The sequence below is a fragment of the Tenrec ecaudatus genome, chromosome 18 (assembly GCF_050624435.1).
Source record: "Tenrec ecaudatus isolate mTenEca1 chromosome 18, mTenEca1.hap1, whole genome shotgun sequence".
In the NCBI taxonomy this organism is placed as follows: domain Eukaryota; kingdom Metazoa; phylum Chordata; class Mammalia; order Afrosoricida; family Tenrecidae; genus Tenrec; species Tenrec ecaudatus.
In genome coordinates this window covers 36622312-36638832 of record NC_134547.1, presented here as the reverse complement: position 1 = coordinate 36638832, position 16521 = coordinate 36622312, and the positions used below count along the sequence as shown (strand labels likewise).

Sequence of the window (16521 nt, the reverse complement as noted above, 5' to 3'; positions counted from 1 at the left end):
TGCTCCCCAAAAAGCCCCAAACCCAAATCCACTGCTATTGATTGGATTCCAACTCAGAGACAGGGTAGAACTGCCTCTGTGGATTACCGAGACAGTAACTTGAAAGAATCAGAAATCCTCAACTTCTTCCCTTATTAAGAAACACTAGGATAAATATTCATGATCTTGAATCTGATACTGGGTTATTAGATAAGACTGGGACTACAGAAAGAAGGGAATTAAAAGTTATTGTTTAATTAATACATAGCACCTGTTTGAAGTATGAAAAAAAGTTTTGAAAATTGTCATGATGATTGCAAACCATGCAGAATGTGATTAATGCAAATACATTTATTCTACACTTAAAACACTTAAGATGGCAAGTGTTTTACATCTATATAAATAAGAGATTAAAAAGTTTGTGGAATACTTTCATAAAAGTTTATCCTATATTTCCATGAATGTTTGGAAATTCCTTCATAAATCACACATTAAAAAAGTAAAAACAAAAATAAAAATTAAAGGAGAAAATGGGAGCATAGTTCAGAGAAATAAAATTCCAATTTCTGCATATTTCCATTGCAAAAGTTCAATAAAATGTAAGTGATAGTTAAGGTGAGCAGTCACACACAAAGCTAAGTGGAATGAAATAGACATTGGTCGCAGTGTCTGTTCCTTGGAAAATCCTGTTCTCTTTCTCACGTTACAAATTCGACTAGGGTAGCCGTTAACTGCATGTGGCTATGCAACACTTTATTAGAGAGAGGGGTTCATTATTAATTACACCAAATTATGAAAATACACTAATAAAAATAAAACACCTTGTGAACCTATTGTTATATTGATTACACACATTGAAAACATATTTTAGATATATTTTGTTCAAGCATGGAGGTAAAGAAACCACACAGCCACTAGGGTTTTCCTTCAAATATGCTTGTTTATTCTAAAAAATATTAAAACCTGTCTCTCCAACCAGAGGATAGATGTAGACAAGTTTTCTAAGTAATACATTGGTGTGGTGCTATGAATTATTTAATATGGCTCTTTTAGCCATACTTTTTATAACTCCCCCAAAACAAGTCGCTGGGAGATGGGACTAAGCATATTGAGTATATTTCTTTCTTTTTATGATGGGTCTGGGTAAAAGAAGGTGAGGGAAGACAGATGCTAGGATTATATGATTCAGATGTGATTGTTAATTTTGACTGTAAACATTTATAACTACAGTGGGAATTGGTCAATTCAGGTGTTCTGGTATAAAATGAGTCACCTGAGAATCAGATAAGGTGATCCAAGAGCCCAAGAGTTGCACTAAAATGCACTAATTCAAATAAACTAAATCTCTTCAATCCAGGTATATAAAGCTGTGACAGCAGAGGCGTGGCAGAGGAGCAGCAGTAGCAGCACGAGAGGAAGAGCATGAGACAGTGGTGGCCTTCCTGGCCCATGCAGTGAGTAGAGTGTCTTAAGGCAGGATGCTCACTTGTTTGGGGAGTTTGCTGATTTACAAACCTTGAGCTCAGTTCCCTTGGGAATCTATCAGCAGTGTTAAAAAAGATTTGTAACACTGCACAAGACATGCAGGAGTCAAAGGGCCTTCTGGCTGAGGACCAGAGGGAGTGAAAAGGGTTTCTGTGAGTCTGACTTATAAAAGGCTGTCCTGATAAAAAAGCAGTGGCCTGAGCATTTCTGATCCTTAAGAAATCCACAAATCAGGGGTATTAGTTGAGTTCTATGTAGTCACCGCAGTGAATTATTGAACCCAGCAGAAAAGACTATCTACTATGATAGGGATGGCTGGTGTCCAAACTGGTGTAGAAGGTCCGAGGTTTAGAGACATATCTTACTTCAGTCTCGTAGGAATCAGCCTTAGACTGATGGAGATTTTGGTTTTCCTTCCCCTTTCTGTAATCAAGAGACATCAGGTGCTGCTTCCACGCCTTTGACAAGTTACTTCAGTCTCCTTGGCATTCCTTAAATAATAGGATGTGCAAACAAATAGTGGCTTGAAGGGGATTTGTGGGTACAGTTAAATTCAAATCTGGTAGGCTAGTTTTGATTTTGTGATTCCAGAGGAAAAATCTTGGTATAATTTCCTGACAAAACAGGGATGATCATATGGGCTTATGAGAAGTTTTAAGGAGAGAGTGGCTATACCAGGAAGGTAAGGGCAAAATGGGCGGAGAAAGGGGGAAGCCATGAAAATGATATGCATATAACCCCTCCCAGGGCAACAGACAACAGAAAAATGGGTGAAGGGAGACATCAGTCAGTGTAAGACATGAAAAAAAAAAAATAATTTATACATTACCAAGAGTTCATGAGGGAAGAAGGGTGGGGGAGGGAGGGGAAAAATGAGGAGCTGATACCAAGGGCTCAAGTAGAACGAAAATGTTCTGGAAAAGATGATGGCAACTAATGTACAAATATGCTTGACACAATGGACGGATGTATGAACTGTGGTAAGAGTTGTACAAACCCCCAATAAAATTATTTTTTTTAAAGTTTGCTGTCAGAAAGGAATGATTAGCACCTAATAACATGAGCATAATCAATATTCTTCACCAATATAATAATTAATATGCATAAATTCTTTTAAAAAAGAAAGGTTTTCAGGAAATTGACAACTGCATTGGTAAGAAAAGTGCCAGGAAATTTGTGTTGAAGAATATTTCCCCTCATCATGTGATGAACCTGCTCGTTCTTTGAGGATAGCATTCTTGAGGTATTTTGTTGGGATATCTTACCCCATACACGTCTTTTTGTTCCCAAACTCAAAGAATATTTCAAAAGAAATTTGAGTCCCTCACGAATGCCAAAACTGTCCTTTTAATGTGGTATAAATTGAAGAGTATGGAATTATTCAATCCGTATCATAAAGGTCAAAAGAATTGGAGGAAGCAGCTATTTCACAGCCATATTCTGAGTAGATTCTAATAGGAAAGGCTTATTTTTTTTTAAGTAACAAGCAATTTTAAAATAAATTTTACAAATTAACCTAAGAGATTAATAGCAATACAAAATTTGGGGAAATTATACCTCATCAGTGTTGTAGATAATCTGGAGTCCTGAAGAAATCATTTCCACAAGGTAAAGAAGAAAAAGTGACACTGCATTTATCTGAAAATAAACAAGGCTATTAAAAGTTTTTTAAAAAACAATGAAAACATTATGTTACAAAATTAATTGTTAAATCTCAAGTTAGAAGTCATTTGCCCTATATATAGCATATAAAAGTGACTGCTTTTTTACTGTGAAATAAAGCTGTGCTCACTATAAAATTTCAGCTTTGCTTATAAAAATCTAAAATTTTCAAATTCATTATGATGAGTAACACACAATTAGGGAAATTACTATATGAAGAATTATTAACAAGTGATTCTATAACATTCATTTTTAAGATTTATTTCTAGACTCAGGTATTTCTGCATAGAATAGTTTTTCCCCATAGGCAATTATATTTCAAATGTATTTTAATGAAAAAGTTGTCATCAAGTAAAACATTACAACTATGTCAGTCCACCATAAACATCATAAGCAAGATATGGTAAATATTGAAAGCACTTTCATTTTCAAAGAATTAATATAAATGCCAGTCAGGATTTAAATCAATGGCATAATCTACTTTGAAAATATGTTGTTTTCTTCTTTAATTTGTCATTCTTTTAAAGATGGATAATATATAATTTAACCATGAATCAATTATATATATAATATATATATAAATCATTTTAACAAAATCCTAAACAGGATGTATAAATAAATAGTCTCAAGTAAAGAAGCAGTCAAGAATCCACATGGATGAATAGTAAAAATCTTATGCTAGGTGAAACTGGCCAGTCAGAAAAGAGCACACACTATATATAATTTTATTTATATGAAAGGTCCATAATAGAAAAGTACAGAGAGACAGAAAGTAGATCAGTCAACTGGGGAATTATGAGGAAATGTAGTCGGATTACTACTGAGTATACGGTTTCTTTGGGGTTGATTTAAAAATAGTTCTGAAATTGACTGTGATCATGCTTGCTCAATAGTGAATGGACTAAAGAACACTGAATTAGACACTTTAAACAGGTGAAGTATAAATATGTGACAATAGCTCAACAAAGCTTTTATATGATAAATAAATAAAATAAAATAGAAAAATCAAAACAACATTTATGGTTTTCCATAATTAAATCAGGAAAAGCCTACGGGTCAAAAACAAAAAGATGTACTTTTGATCTGATACAATGTTGCTCAGAAGGTTATTACCCTCCAACAGCCATGGTGACTGTCTCCCATGATTTTCCTCTAATCCTTATGCAGCAGTTGAAAAAATGTTGGAGCAAAAAATTATTGGTGTTCAGGAAGTCTTAGATGAAGCAGCCTGCATGCCACCCAGAGACTGACACTGCTAGTGGCCCCAGGGAAACAGACCTATCCCAGATTATCTTCTGATTTCCTCTTATTCAGTGTCCAATGGGTGTCAAGGTCTTACAAGGTTTCAGGTTTCTCCACACTAACAAAAATTCTTGATTGAATTCTCTCAGCATGTTGCAGGGCTCAGCCATGTATTTTCTTAGAGAACGGACTCTGTCATCAAGAACATTCAAAGAAATGTCATTCCTAGGGGCAGATATTTATAATTGTAACTCCAGAAGTTCCCTGTTATGACTTTTTGTGAGCTTCAATAAGAAAATGTCAATAAAGCATGCCAACATTTAACACTGATTGTATGTAACAAAGGATCCCTGTAGTGCAGTTGACTGCATGTTAGGCTATTAATCAAATGGTCAGCAATTCAAAACTTCCAAATATTCATGGGAGACAGACAAAGCCGTTTGCTCCGATAAAGATTCACAGTCTCTTGAAATCCTAAAGAGTTCTACTCTGCTTATCTAAGGGATACTATGGGTTGGAATCAAATACATATTTGTGGGTTAAATTTGGTTTTGGAAACCCAGTATAATACAAACAATTACTATCTACCTAGAAGCATCGCAGAAGAAGGGCCTGATGATCTAACCTGAAAAATCAGTGATAATCCTATGGAGCAAGTTCTATTGTAACACATGTGGGGTGTGGCACACAATAGCTGGTTTGGCATTTCTGATTTTTATGTGTCAGATACTAATATGAAATTCTAGGATACACAGGTAAATGAGGCACTATCTTATAAAGATACTATTTTGAATAGTAACCATATTTCTATTAAAGCAAAAAGCACATAAAAGCTACTTACCGTATATACTTGAGTATAAGCCAACCCGATTATCAGCTGTGGCACATAATTTTACCACAAAACTACACTAAACACGGCTGAAAAACTCGGCTTATACACGAGTATATACGGTAGGTTAAGAAACTATATTCACTTAATATTCATTCTTCAAGGGACTGGTAAGGAGTATGAGAGGTTCTTCTGTCAGCAATGGTGACACTGTACTTGCTGTGTTTGAAAGATTTAAACTACAGCAGTGGTTCTCAGCCTTCCTAATGCCGTGACTCTTTCAAACAGTTCCTCATGTCGTGGTGACCCCCAACCATAAAATTATTTTCACTGCAACTTCATAACTGTAATTTTGCTACTTTTATGAATCAAGCGACCCCTGTGAAAGGGTCGTTTGACCCAGAAAGGGGTCATGACCCACAGGTTGAGAACTGCCAAACGAAAAGTAATGCAGTCATATCTCCAGAGAGTGAGGGGGGTCTATACAAAAAAGATATCCTTATTTTAGAGGAAATGCATGAATAATATGTATTCTGTTCTAAAGATGATAAAACTAAAACCTAAAGATGATATAGGAAGCACATCCACATTAAAAATAGTATAGATAACATTCATACTCTAAAATTAGTACAACATGAACCCTAACTAAAAATGGCACAGAGATATGAAAAGAGAAGATGAAATAAGATATAAAATCCCATAGTGTAGCCATAGCACAGGTATCAAATTTAATATATGATGTAAAATAAAAATAATAGTCTCCAGAAATGTCGTTTGGTATTAATTTTCAGTATTATAATTTTGGCTTTTTGAAAACAGCCAGAAAACACCAAACTCACTGTCGTCGAGTCAACTGCAACTCACAGTGTTCCAATAGGACAGGCGGGACTGCCTCTGTGGGTTCCCAACACTATCAATCCTTAGGAAAGTAGAAAGCCTCCTCTTTCTCCTGTAGACTAGCACGAGTGGGTGCAAACTGCTGACTTTAGAGACAGTGTGATACTTTTGGCTTTATTGACAGTTACTATATTTAGTTGAATTTTGGTCTGTTTTACGTGTCTAGGTCCCTAGGTGACACAGTTTGCATTTGATTATTAATTTTAAGGTTGGGAACTGGGGACCTGGTTTTGAACTGTTGATTATGTGGACCGCAGCCAAATGCACAACCACTACACTGTAAGGGCTCCTTAATATAGTTTAGAATGAGCAATGATGTGAGGGAATTTTCTGATTTTTTGCTGCAGCACTGCCAACTATCACTTCTTCCTTAATTCATAAGTGTTGAAAATTCTTCTAAGCTTAATTAATAAGTAAAAGCTCTTGATCTTAAAAGTTCTATTGTCTTCTTTCTTCTAAATACTAATGGTAATTTTAGCTTCAAGACCAAGAACCTACAGTTAGAGTTAATGTTCAATAACCGTAACGAATTCAGTCCTTGTGATAGCAATTCATTTTCTTCTATTTCATCATTAATTTTCTACTGTTCTGAACTTAAGAAATTGTATTTATAAAAATAATTGAAATAACACCAATCTTATATAATAAAAAGCACAAAGAGAGGAAAAAACATTTATACTATTTTTTACCTGAAGATGGCCATATTCCTCATAGGAAAATAATTCATCTCCTGTGTACACATTGAAAATGGAGTGCAGACATGTTGTTGGACGTGGGTCCTGTTTAAATTGCTGTACCTAGAATTAAATATAAACATTAAATAATTCTAGTAATTCAAACACACATCCAGGATTCGAAGTTATAACGTATTTTTTATGAAATCTGTTAGGGAAGAAAGCTATAGTTTAAAGGCAATTAATTGAGAAATTCAGAACTGCTACCTCATCTGAAAAAATAAAACAGAGAAAAGGCTCACAACTTGTTGTTAGGTGCCATAGAGTCAGCTCCAACCCATGGCTCTCCTCTGCATAAGAGAATGAAACCCTGCACGATGCTGCACCATCCTCACAATTGTTCCTGTGTTGCAGCCACTGTGTCCATCCATCTCAGCAAGAGTCATCCTCTTTTAAATCATTGCTGCTCTACCTTACCAAACACGATGACCTTCTCCAGGGACTGGTCTCTCCCGACAACATGTGCAAAGTATGTAAGACGAAGTCTTGCCATCCTCGCCTTTCAGAAGCACACTGGCATTACTTCTTCCAGTACAGAGAGCTTTGTCCTTTTAGAAATAACTTTCAATATTCTCCAGCACCACAATTAAAATGCAACTACTTAGATTTATCTTAACAACTTTAATAGTTAAAGTATAGAAATAAAGACTCCATTGGTATCAAACCTATTCCCACTCAGAGTCCATATTATAGAGAGTGTCTGAGATTGTCCATCTGTACAGGCGCAGACAGCCTCATCTTTTTCTGCAGGGGCACTGGTGAGTTTGAACCACTGACTTCATAGTTAGATTAAAAGTGCTACCCCTTATCCGCGGTGCTATCAGGGCTACATAGCACAGTAAGTGGCATAATGCAGTAGGCAAAAGTTTTTACAACATTTTGCCCTTTCTCTTAATTTAAACTCTGATAAGGATTTATTCCTTAAGTCACAACATGATTGATTTGCTCACATTACAGTAATTTTACTGTACTATGAATTGTAAATGTTTATAAGACACCCATAATAAAAAAATGCTATAGGCTATATTCTATTTTAGTGAGTGTTTTTATTTTCATTCCCCTGTTTAAATATTCATATATTCTCATTACTAAAAGCGTCGACTTCAAGGAACATAGATAACACCTTTATTTGCTACGGTAATGTAAAATCTAACCATTTTAGAATATCAAGTAAATACTAAATAATCTGAAAGACAAGCACCAAGGACAAAACAAAACATAAAAACATCTACTAACATTCTTAAGGCCTAGCCAACTCAACTTAAAAAATATTTACTCATGACAATTATGTTCCATGTATTGCAATAATCTCTGAAAGTATAAAATAAATATGAACAGGAAAAATAAAATGATATATAACTCTATGTAAAAACAATTATGTTCTATTTTTTAATATGTTATAATACATCTGTGTGGTCATGATGAATAAATACATTTTCTTTTCTCTACTTCCTAAGATTCTCCCCATCTTTAAAATGTTAACTTAAAAAACAGCTTCTCGTACAAAGTCCTTAATGACTTCAACTAAAATTACTTCCTCCAGACTCCTATAACTGTGAATGTATCCCTCAATTACTACTCTTTCTGCCCTGTACTTTAATTAAATATATTTCACCCTATCCTGCAAGTTTCTGATAATTACACTGTCTAATATACTCATATACAATGCTGCCACATAGTTAAAAGCTGTATGTGGTTAATTATGTTATAATTAACCAAATTTAAATATAAGATTTAGTTCCTCAGATGCACCATATTTCAAGTGCCTAATAGCCACTACTGGCTAACATTTGCTCAAAAATAATAATATAGAACACTACTATCAATACGGAACGTTCTACTGGATAGCACTGTTCTAGCGGATAGGAACACCATAGCAGCACCCAAGGACCTTGTACAAACAAATATAATCAATCTTATAACTGAAGTACCTGATAAGCAAAAATTGAAGTCAGGAAGATCAGTAGGTAGTCAGCACTGAGAGAATGAAGGAACAGGAAATAGAAAATAATGCTCATTCCTCTATCAAGTGACTCACCTATCCTCTGTAAACTCAGAGAATGTGGCTATCTCTTTTCAACATCGAGAATTGGCAAAAGCTTTCAACTACACAAATAGAAATCTATGTGTAGATTTTCACAGTATCATGATTAATATCTCAAAATTCTGATCATGATTCTGGGTTCATATACAAAAAATGTTATCTCATTAAAGTAAATACATCTTGCCCACATGCTAGGAATGCACAAGAATATAAGACAGCTTCAACTGATAAGGTGGTGTTGTCATTAGTCTTCGAGACATGCAAGAACCCAGCATGAGCATTTGCATTCCATCAGCTGCATAAGGGGAAAACCAACTACTAAATGATTAAAGACACTCAACTGAGAAATTATATAACTCTGCTATGAGTTTTAAAGCTGTTAAAAGACAAGTAATTTAAATTTTCAGAAAAAAGTAGACTCAGATACTGGTCGCTTTCAAGATCCATGGGGCATGCTGACAGCAATTATAAACAAAAATTTTCAGAAAGCAGTCAAAAACAAGGACAGTGAAAGTCCAAGTGAGAACATTATGTCTGGTATCTCACAAGTAAATATGAAAAAACAATAGCAAAATTCTGTTAACTAAAATAATCTAGAAAAATGTTTGCCCCACTTATATTTTATTTTTTTCTGAAAAGCTTTTTCACTGTGACTAGGCAACGTATCACATGGAAAAAGACTTAAAATAAACAATTAAAAGGAAAAAAGCTCTCATGACAGGGTCGTGAAAAATATAACATTTCAATCATTACTCATGAATTAGAAACTATGTACTAATAAAATTTTAAAGAAAACATTTTTAGCTAAATCTATAGGTAAGCAACCCTCATAGTCTACTACAATGCTCATCTCAGCCTGCAAACTGTTAAGGATAGATGGGATCTACTTCTTAACTGAATGCTGCTTCTTAGGAGTATGCATGTTAGAAAAGGTAATAGAAGTTTAGGTGTGTGAACACTTTTAGGTAAAAAAATATCTAATATTAATGAGTAAGCATTTAGATTAGTGGCAAGAAATCCACTAGCTTTATATTTGCAAACCAAGAACAATTCTAATAACCCACTCAACTTTATAATAAATTAAAACTAACTCTTCTGTATCTGGAGAAGAATGAAATAAGAGCTGCACTTTGTCTCATGTACAAAACAAACTCAAGATGGGTTACATACCTAAACATAAACCCAAGGGCTATAAAGATCATCAGTGGAAAAGTTGGAACCCAATTAAATGCCCTATTTCACTGCATTCACCAGCTACCAAATATAATACAGGAATCACTTAGAGCAGAAGACAAAATAGGTGACTAGGACCTAATCAAAATAAAACATTTATGCACATCAAAAGATATCATCAAAGCAGTAAACCACGAGCCCATAAATGGGAGAAATCTTGATACAACAGACAAGGGACTAATTACTAAAATCTATAGAATTCTGTAACACTACAATAGAAAAAAACAATCCAATTTAAAAGGGAGCAAAGGACATGAACATAGTTTATAAAAAATGAGACTCAAATGGCTAACAAACATGTGAAAAATGCTCACAATTTCTCCCCATCTGGGAGATAAATATCAAAATAATGATGATGCATCACTTTATACCTACAATAGCTCAATTCAAAAATACAGAGGACAAATAATGCTAGAGAGATTGGAAAAACTGGGACTCATATATTTCTGATGGCCTTGTAAACATATATCACCACTGAGGAAAGCAATATGGCCCTACCCAAAACAATTGGGAATAGAAATACCATATGAGTTAGCAGTACTTCTGCTTGAAGTATACCCCAAAGGCGTAAGAGACAGACCCAGAATAGATGTATGCTCTCCATTGTTCATTGCAGCACAGTTCAAAATAGCAAGAAACTAGGAACAGCCCAAATGCAAATAGAAGAATGAATAAAGGAATTCTGGCACCTACATATAATAGAATACATTGTTATTGTTGCTATTAGGTGTCACTGAGTTGGTTCCGACATAGAGTGTGTACATACCCTGTGTACAGCAGCACAAAGCAATGCCCACTCCTGCACCATCCACACATTGTTCAGATGCTTGAGCCGATTGTTGCACCCACTGTGTCCATCCATCTCATTGCAGGCCTTCCTCTTTTTGCTGTCCATCTACTTTACTAAGCATGATGTCCTTCTCCAGGGACTGGTCTCTCATGATGCTATGTCCAAAGGATGTAAGACAAAGTCCTCCATCCTTGCCTCTAAGGAGCACTCTGACTGAATTTCTTCCCAGACAGACTTGTTTGCCCTTTTGGCAGTCCATGGTCCATTCAATATTCTTTGCCAGCAACACAATTCAAATGTATTCATATTAGATTTTTGCAGGTGTTTCTTCTCATTTTGAGTTGTGCCCCACAGCAAGATCCCAAAGGCTGTACGTACTCCCATAAGCTTTACTCCACTCAACTCACCAGTCAAGTCTACTTTGAGATAGTAGCTTTCCCTCAGCTACTTTAATTGGATCGGCCTGTCCTCTAGCACTATCTCTGACAAACTGTGCTTCCATTCATTAGGTCTTCAGTATGTGACAATATTTTGATGCTATTCATAAGGCTTACAATGGCAAATTCATCTAACGTGGGTAGCTGATTCCTTTTTCTTAGTCTGTTCTCAATCTGGAGGCTTCACTGAAACCTGTTCACTGTGGGTGACCCTGTTGACATATGAAATACCAGTAATGCAGCTTTCTGCTTCACAGAAACCAAGAAGCTACCACACAACAAGAACAGACAGTTATGAAACCAGGAAACCGCTAATGACATGGGTGGACCTGGAAACCATAATGCCGAGTGAAGTTAGTCAATCACAAAAGGAAAAATATTGTATGAGTATAGTACTAAAAGGACAAACACCAGACTAGGGCTTCTATTGCCAAGTGACACAATCTTCTAAACTGCACTCCCAAGCCATAAGACACTTAGGGTCCATGAACATATATCACTCCCTTGTTTGTATATTTTAAAATTTAATTTGAAAGGGAGTCTCACTTCAGCTGGGATCAGTTCATCAAGATGGAGGGAGAGGAGACCAATTAGTTTCTGCCATGTAATACTGTTCTAGAGTCACCCCAAATCAAAAGCAACTACGGGCAAACTTTACTGGAAATTCAAGAAAAGAAGTGAGTGGGGGATATGCCTGTCTCAGAGATGGCTATTATCCTTCTACTGGTGGGTAAACCAGGAGGAACTACCCCTTACTTACATAGTCACTAGTGGTAGAATATGCCTGGTGTTATATTCCTAATTGGACCTTCTGACCTAGCTTCTATCCAGCCCTTGGTGACAGAGGCCATGTGCCACAGACAACTAAGACATTAGAAAGTGTTCTTTAGGGGTGTAAAACATCCTACATAGGCCACACCAGAGGGCTCCAATTTAGAAACCCTACTAAGGGAACTGACCCTTACCTTAAACTTGCCTGTAACAGATTTAAGGAACTGAAATACTCCTTAGGACTCAAGGCTGAAGCACCCTAGTGTGAGAAGCAAATGTGGCTATCTCAAGGTTATGGAATTGGAAGACAATGGACTTTGGTTTACATGTATGGCTTTGAGGGTGCCCAATATATAGTGGCCCAAGACTACCATATATTTACTATTTCCATGCTATCTTTGCATTTTAAATGACATGTGTTAGCCTAACAGGCAAACTTCTGCCTTTGTGAATGAGTTTATTAAAAGTTTTGTCCTTTCTCTTACCCTCCCTGTCTGTGTAAATAGTGTCAATTTTTAAACTTTTAATCCAACAAGTTAATAAATCATATACTATGGTCTAAACAGTTGGTTGGTATATGTATACTTTACTTTCCTCAACAATATTTTAAATTCTGTATTGTGGATTAAGTAAATGATACTATCAATAAAATAACATTATAACCCATTGGGATAACTTATAATGTTCTCCAATAAAACGATAATGTCTTTAAAATGAGCCAGAGACACATATAACTATAGATATACTAACAGATTTGGGCTCACACTTAATTACAGGTCCAAACAAGAAAGAGTTAGTTCTGTGACATGGTATTTACCCTCGAGAAGAGAGCACTGAAGATATGGGTGCTATAACAGAGTGTGGTAAAGAAATCAGATAGTTCCCAGCTATAAGAAAGAATAGCATTTGGGGTCTTAAAAGGCTTAGCTTAAAAACATGCAGCCATCTAAGTGAGGCATCAGTTAAGTCCAAATGGTAGAAGCACAACAGCCTTTGTGGCCTCAGGATTTTAAGTAGTAAATCTAAATCCCATGGATGGAATGGCATCCGAGTTTAAATTGCGACACCTAGTTTCAGAGGCTATGGATGACAGTGGAAGTCCCAGATCCATTATCAAGGTCCACACATGGATTAAACCTCCAATGAGTTCCTCGTGCACATGGTGCAGGTATTTGAATTGCCTTGTTATCAGACAGAGCGTACTATGAAGCTAATTACGGCAGATAGAGTTAGGTTAAAATAAAACACTATTATCACTTTATCCATGTTAAAGCTGTTTTAGTTTTTATATTTTCTTTCTTTTAGATTGAGTTTTTTCCTGTTATTTCTAGTAATTGTTAATTGTTTTTTACTTCCTGTTTGTGTTTTGCATTTTTTTGTATATGCAATACAGGATAGGAAAATCTATGGAGACAATAACTGGCTTTGTAACTACACAGGGACATGGCAGGGGAGGATGGGGGTAAATGAGAAGCAAACAATAATGAATATAAAAAGAAAAATTCCTTAAACTATATGTGGTGAAAAATTACACAACTCTTCTAAATATGGCTGAAAGATTAAACCTGGCGGTATAGGATATAAGGATAGCATCTGACGACTTAAAAACTTGTCTTACATGAAGAAAAATAATTAATGGGGGCTTAGGGGGACAAAAAACAATAATAAATTACAAATGGTTCATTGGGGAGGGAAGGTGCTGGAGGGAAGGAAAAAATGAGAAACTGATACCAAGGGCTCAAGTAGAAAGAAAATTTTTTAAAAATGATGATGGTGACCCCAATCCTACCTTGCCTTGCGGACCTGGTTGTATCAGAGGATGTACAGCGGTGCAGTGGGGATCTGGAGGCACAGGGAATCTAGGACAGACGAACCCTTCAACACCAGCGGTGGGAGTGGCGACACCAGGAGGAAAGGGCATGTAGAAAGGGAGAACCGATCTCGGAGATCTATGTGTAACCTCCTCTCTGGGAGATTGTCAAGGGGGAGGCGGGTGAGGGGAGACGCTGGGGAGTGTAAGATAAGATATAATAATTATTTAAAAACTATCAAGGGACCAGGGGTGGGATCGGGGAGGGAGGGGGATGGGGGGAAAAAAAGGGAAACCGAGCTGATTCCAGGAACCCAAGTGGAAGGTGAATTATGAGAGTGACGAGTGCAACAAATGTATAAGGGTGCTTTGCTCATTTGATGTATGTACAGATTGTGATAATAGCCTTATGAGCCCCAATAAAAAGATTTTTTTAAAAAATAAAAAAATTTTAAAAAAAGAAAATGATTAGGGCAAAGAATGTACGGATGTGCTTTATACAATTGATGTATGTATATGCATATGTATGGATTGTGATAAGAGTTGTATGAGCCCCTAATAAAATGTAAAAAAATTAAAAAATAAATAAAATAAAAATGATGATGGAAACATACGTACAGATGTGCTTGACACAATGCATATATGTATGGATTGTGATAAAGAGCAGTAGGAGTCCCCAATAAAATGATTTTTAAAAAAGAAGGCTTGTCATAAAATGAGCAGCCATCTAAGTGAAGTAACAACTAAACTCACAAGGAGTAAGTATCCTAGTCTATGTGTCCAAAGGACTGTAAATAATAGAATCTAAACCAGAGGAGGAAACGGTACTGGAGATTTGAACACCTGGTTTTCAGAGGCTATGGATGCCAGTGGAATCCCAAAGTTGGAATCCCAAAATTGATCTTCATGTGGATTAAGCCTCTGATTAATTCCTCTGACTATAGACCCTGGATGTTAAAAGCATTGCTAACAGATAGAAAGTATAGTAAAGTAGATTATGGCAGAAGTAGTTTTGTTAAATGAAACACTATCATTGGATCTCCCTTTTGACCAATGATAAATTTGTTTTAATTTTAATATACCCTTGATACTTTTCAATTAAGGTTTTTATCAGTTTTATTTTATAGTTGTAAGGATTTCTTTATTTCTTATTTTTGTATGTTTTTCTGTATATGAAATCCAGAATAGGTTAATTTATAGAGAAAATAAATGGATTAATAATTACCTAGTGGCATGGTAGAAGAGGCTAGGGAGAAATGTGCTAACAATGAATAGAAGAAAGGAGAAGATGTTCTGAAATCCATTGTGAGGATTATTTCTCTCTTTTTAAATTATTTTATTAGGGTCTCATACAACTCTTATCATAATCCATACATACATCAATTGTGTAAACCACATCTGTACATTCATTGCCCTCATCATTCTCAAAACATTTGCTCTCCACTTAAGTCCCTGGCATCAGCTCCTTATTTTTTGCCCTTCCTCCCTGCTCTCCCCCCCACTCATGAGCCCTCGATCATTTATAAATTATTATGTTGTCATATCTTGCCCTGTCCGACATCTCCCTTCACCCACTTTTCTGTTGTCCGTCCCCCAAGGAGGAGGTCACATGTAGATCCTTGTAATCGGTTCCCTCTTTCCAACCCACTCCCCCTCTACACTCCCACTATCACCACTCCTATCACTGGCCCTGAAGGGATCTGTCTTGGATTCCCTGTATTTCCAGTTCCTATCTGTACCAGTATATATCCTCTGGTCTAGCCAGTCTTGCAAGGTAGAATTCAGATCATGATAGTGGGGGTTGGGGGTGGGAGACTGGGGGGGAAGCACTTAGGAATTAGAGGAAAGTTATATTTTTCATCGTTGCTACATGGCACCTTGACTGGTTCGTCTCCTCCCCTAGACCTCTCTGCAAGGGGATCTCCAGTGGCCGACAAATGGGCATTGGGTCTCCACTCTGCACTCCCCCACTTATTCACTGTGGTGAAATTTTTTTGTTCTGATGATGCCTTATACCTGATCCCTTCGGCACCTCGTGATCTCACAGGCTGGTGTGTTTCTTCTATGCGGGCTTTGTTGCTTCTGAGCTAGATGGCTGCTAGTTTACCTTAAAGCCTTTAAGACCCCAGATGATATACCTTTTGACAGCCGGGCACCATGTGATGATTATTTCACAACTCTCATTAATATGTCTGAATTATTGAATTATATGATAATCCAATTATATGACAATAAAACAAATGTATTTTTAAAACTTAACTTTTAGGTAGTGATTTTAGAAAATTTACAGAATCATGTTTTATGAGAAGAACTGAATGTTGAGAAGCTGTGGTAGTTACATAATCTGGTGTCAATTTGAGGATTCAGAGTGAAGGAGTGGAGTCTAGCCTGTCACTCAGGTTGTAGCTTGATGACTTCATTTCGAGGCGTTAAGGAATTAAATAGCTTACTGGAAGTGGGACACATGCACACTCCTTTGGAGACTCTCTACTGATAAGACTCACTCCCTGCGATACATTGGAGAAAACACATGGAAAGAGGTGGATGGAGTCAAACCTCTGGACCCAGAAGAGTCACATGGAGACCCCTGCCAGCACTGAGATGCTTT

The 16521-nt window shown here is 36.3% G+C and overlaps 1 protein-coding gene across 4 annotated transcripts in view; it reads right to left on the bottom strand.

The window, feature by feature from the left end:
* Positions 1–16521, bottom strand: part of PHKB (phosphorylase kinase regulatory subunit beta) — a 245632-nt gene that overhangs the window by 152532 nt on the left and 76579 nt on the right. For all 4 annotated transcript variants that reach the window (XM_075537116.1, XM_075537118.1, XM_075537114.1 and 1 more), the window contains 2 exons: positions 6784–6891; positions 3022–3102 (listed from right to left, as the gene is read on the bottom strand). In XM_075537116.1, coding sequence (XP_075393231.1) covers positions 3022–3102; positions 6784–6891 — 189 coding nt within the window. The remainder of the gene's footprint in view (positions 1–3021; positions 3103–6783; positions 6892–16521) is intronic.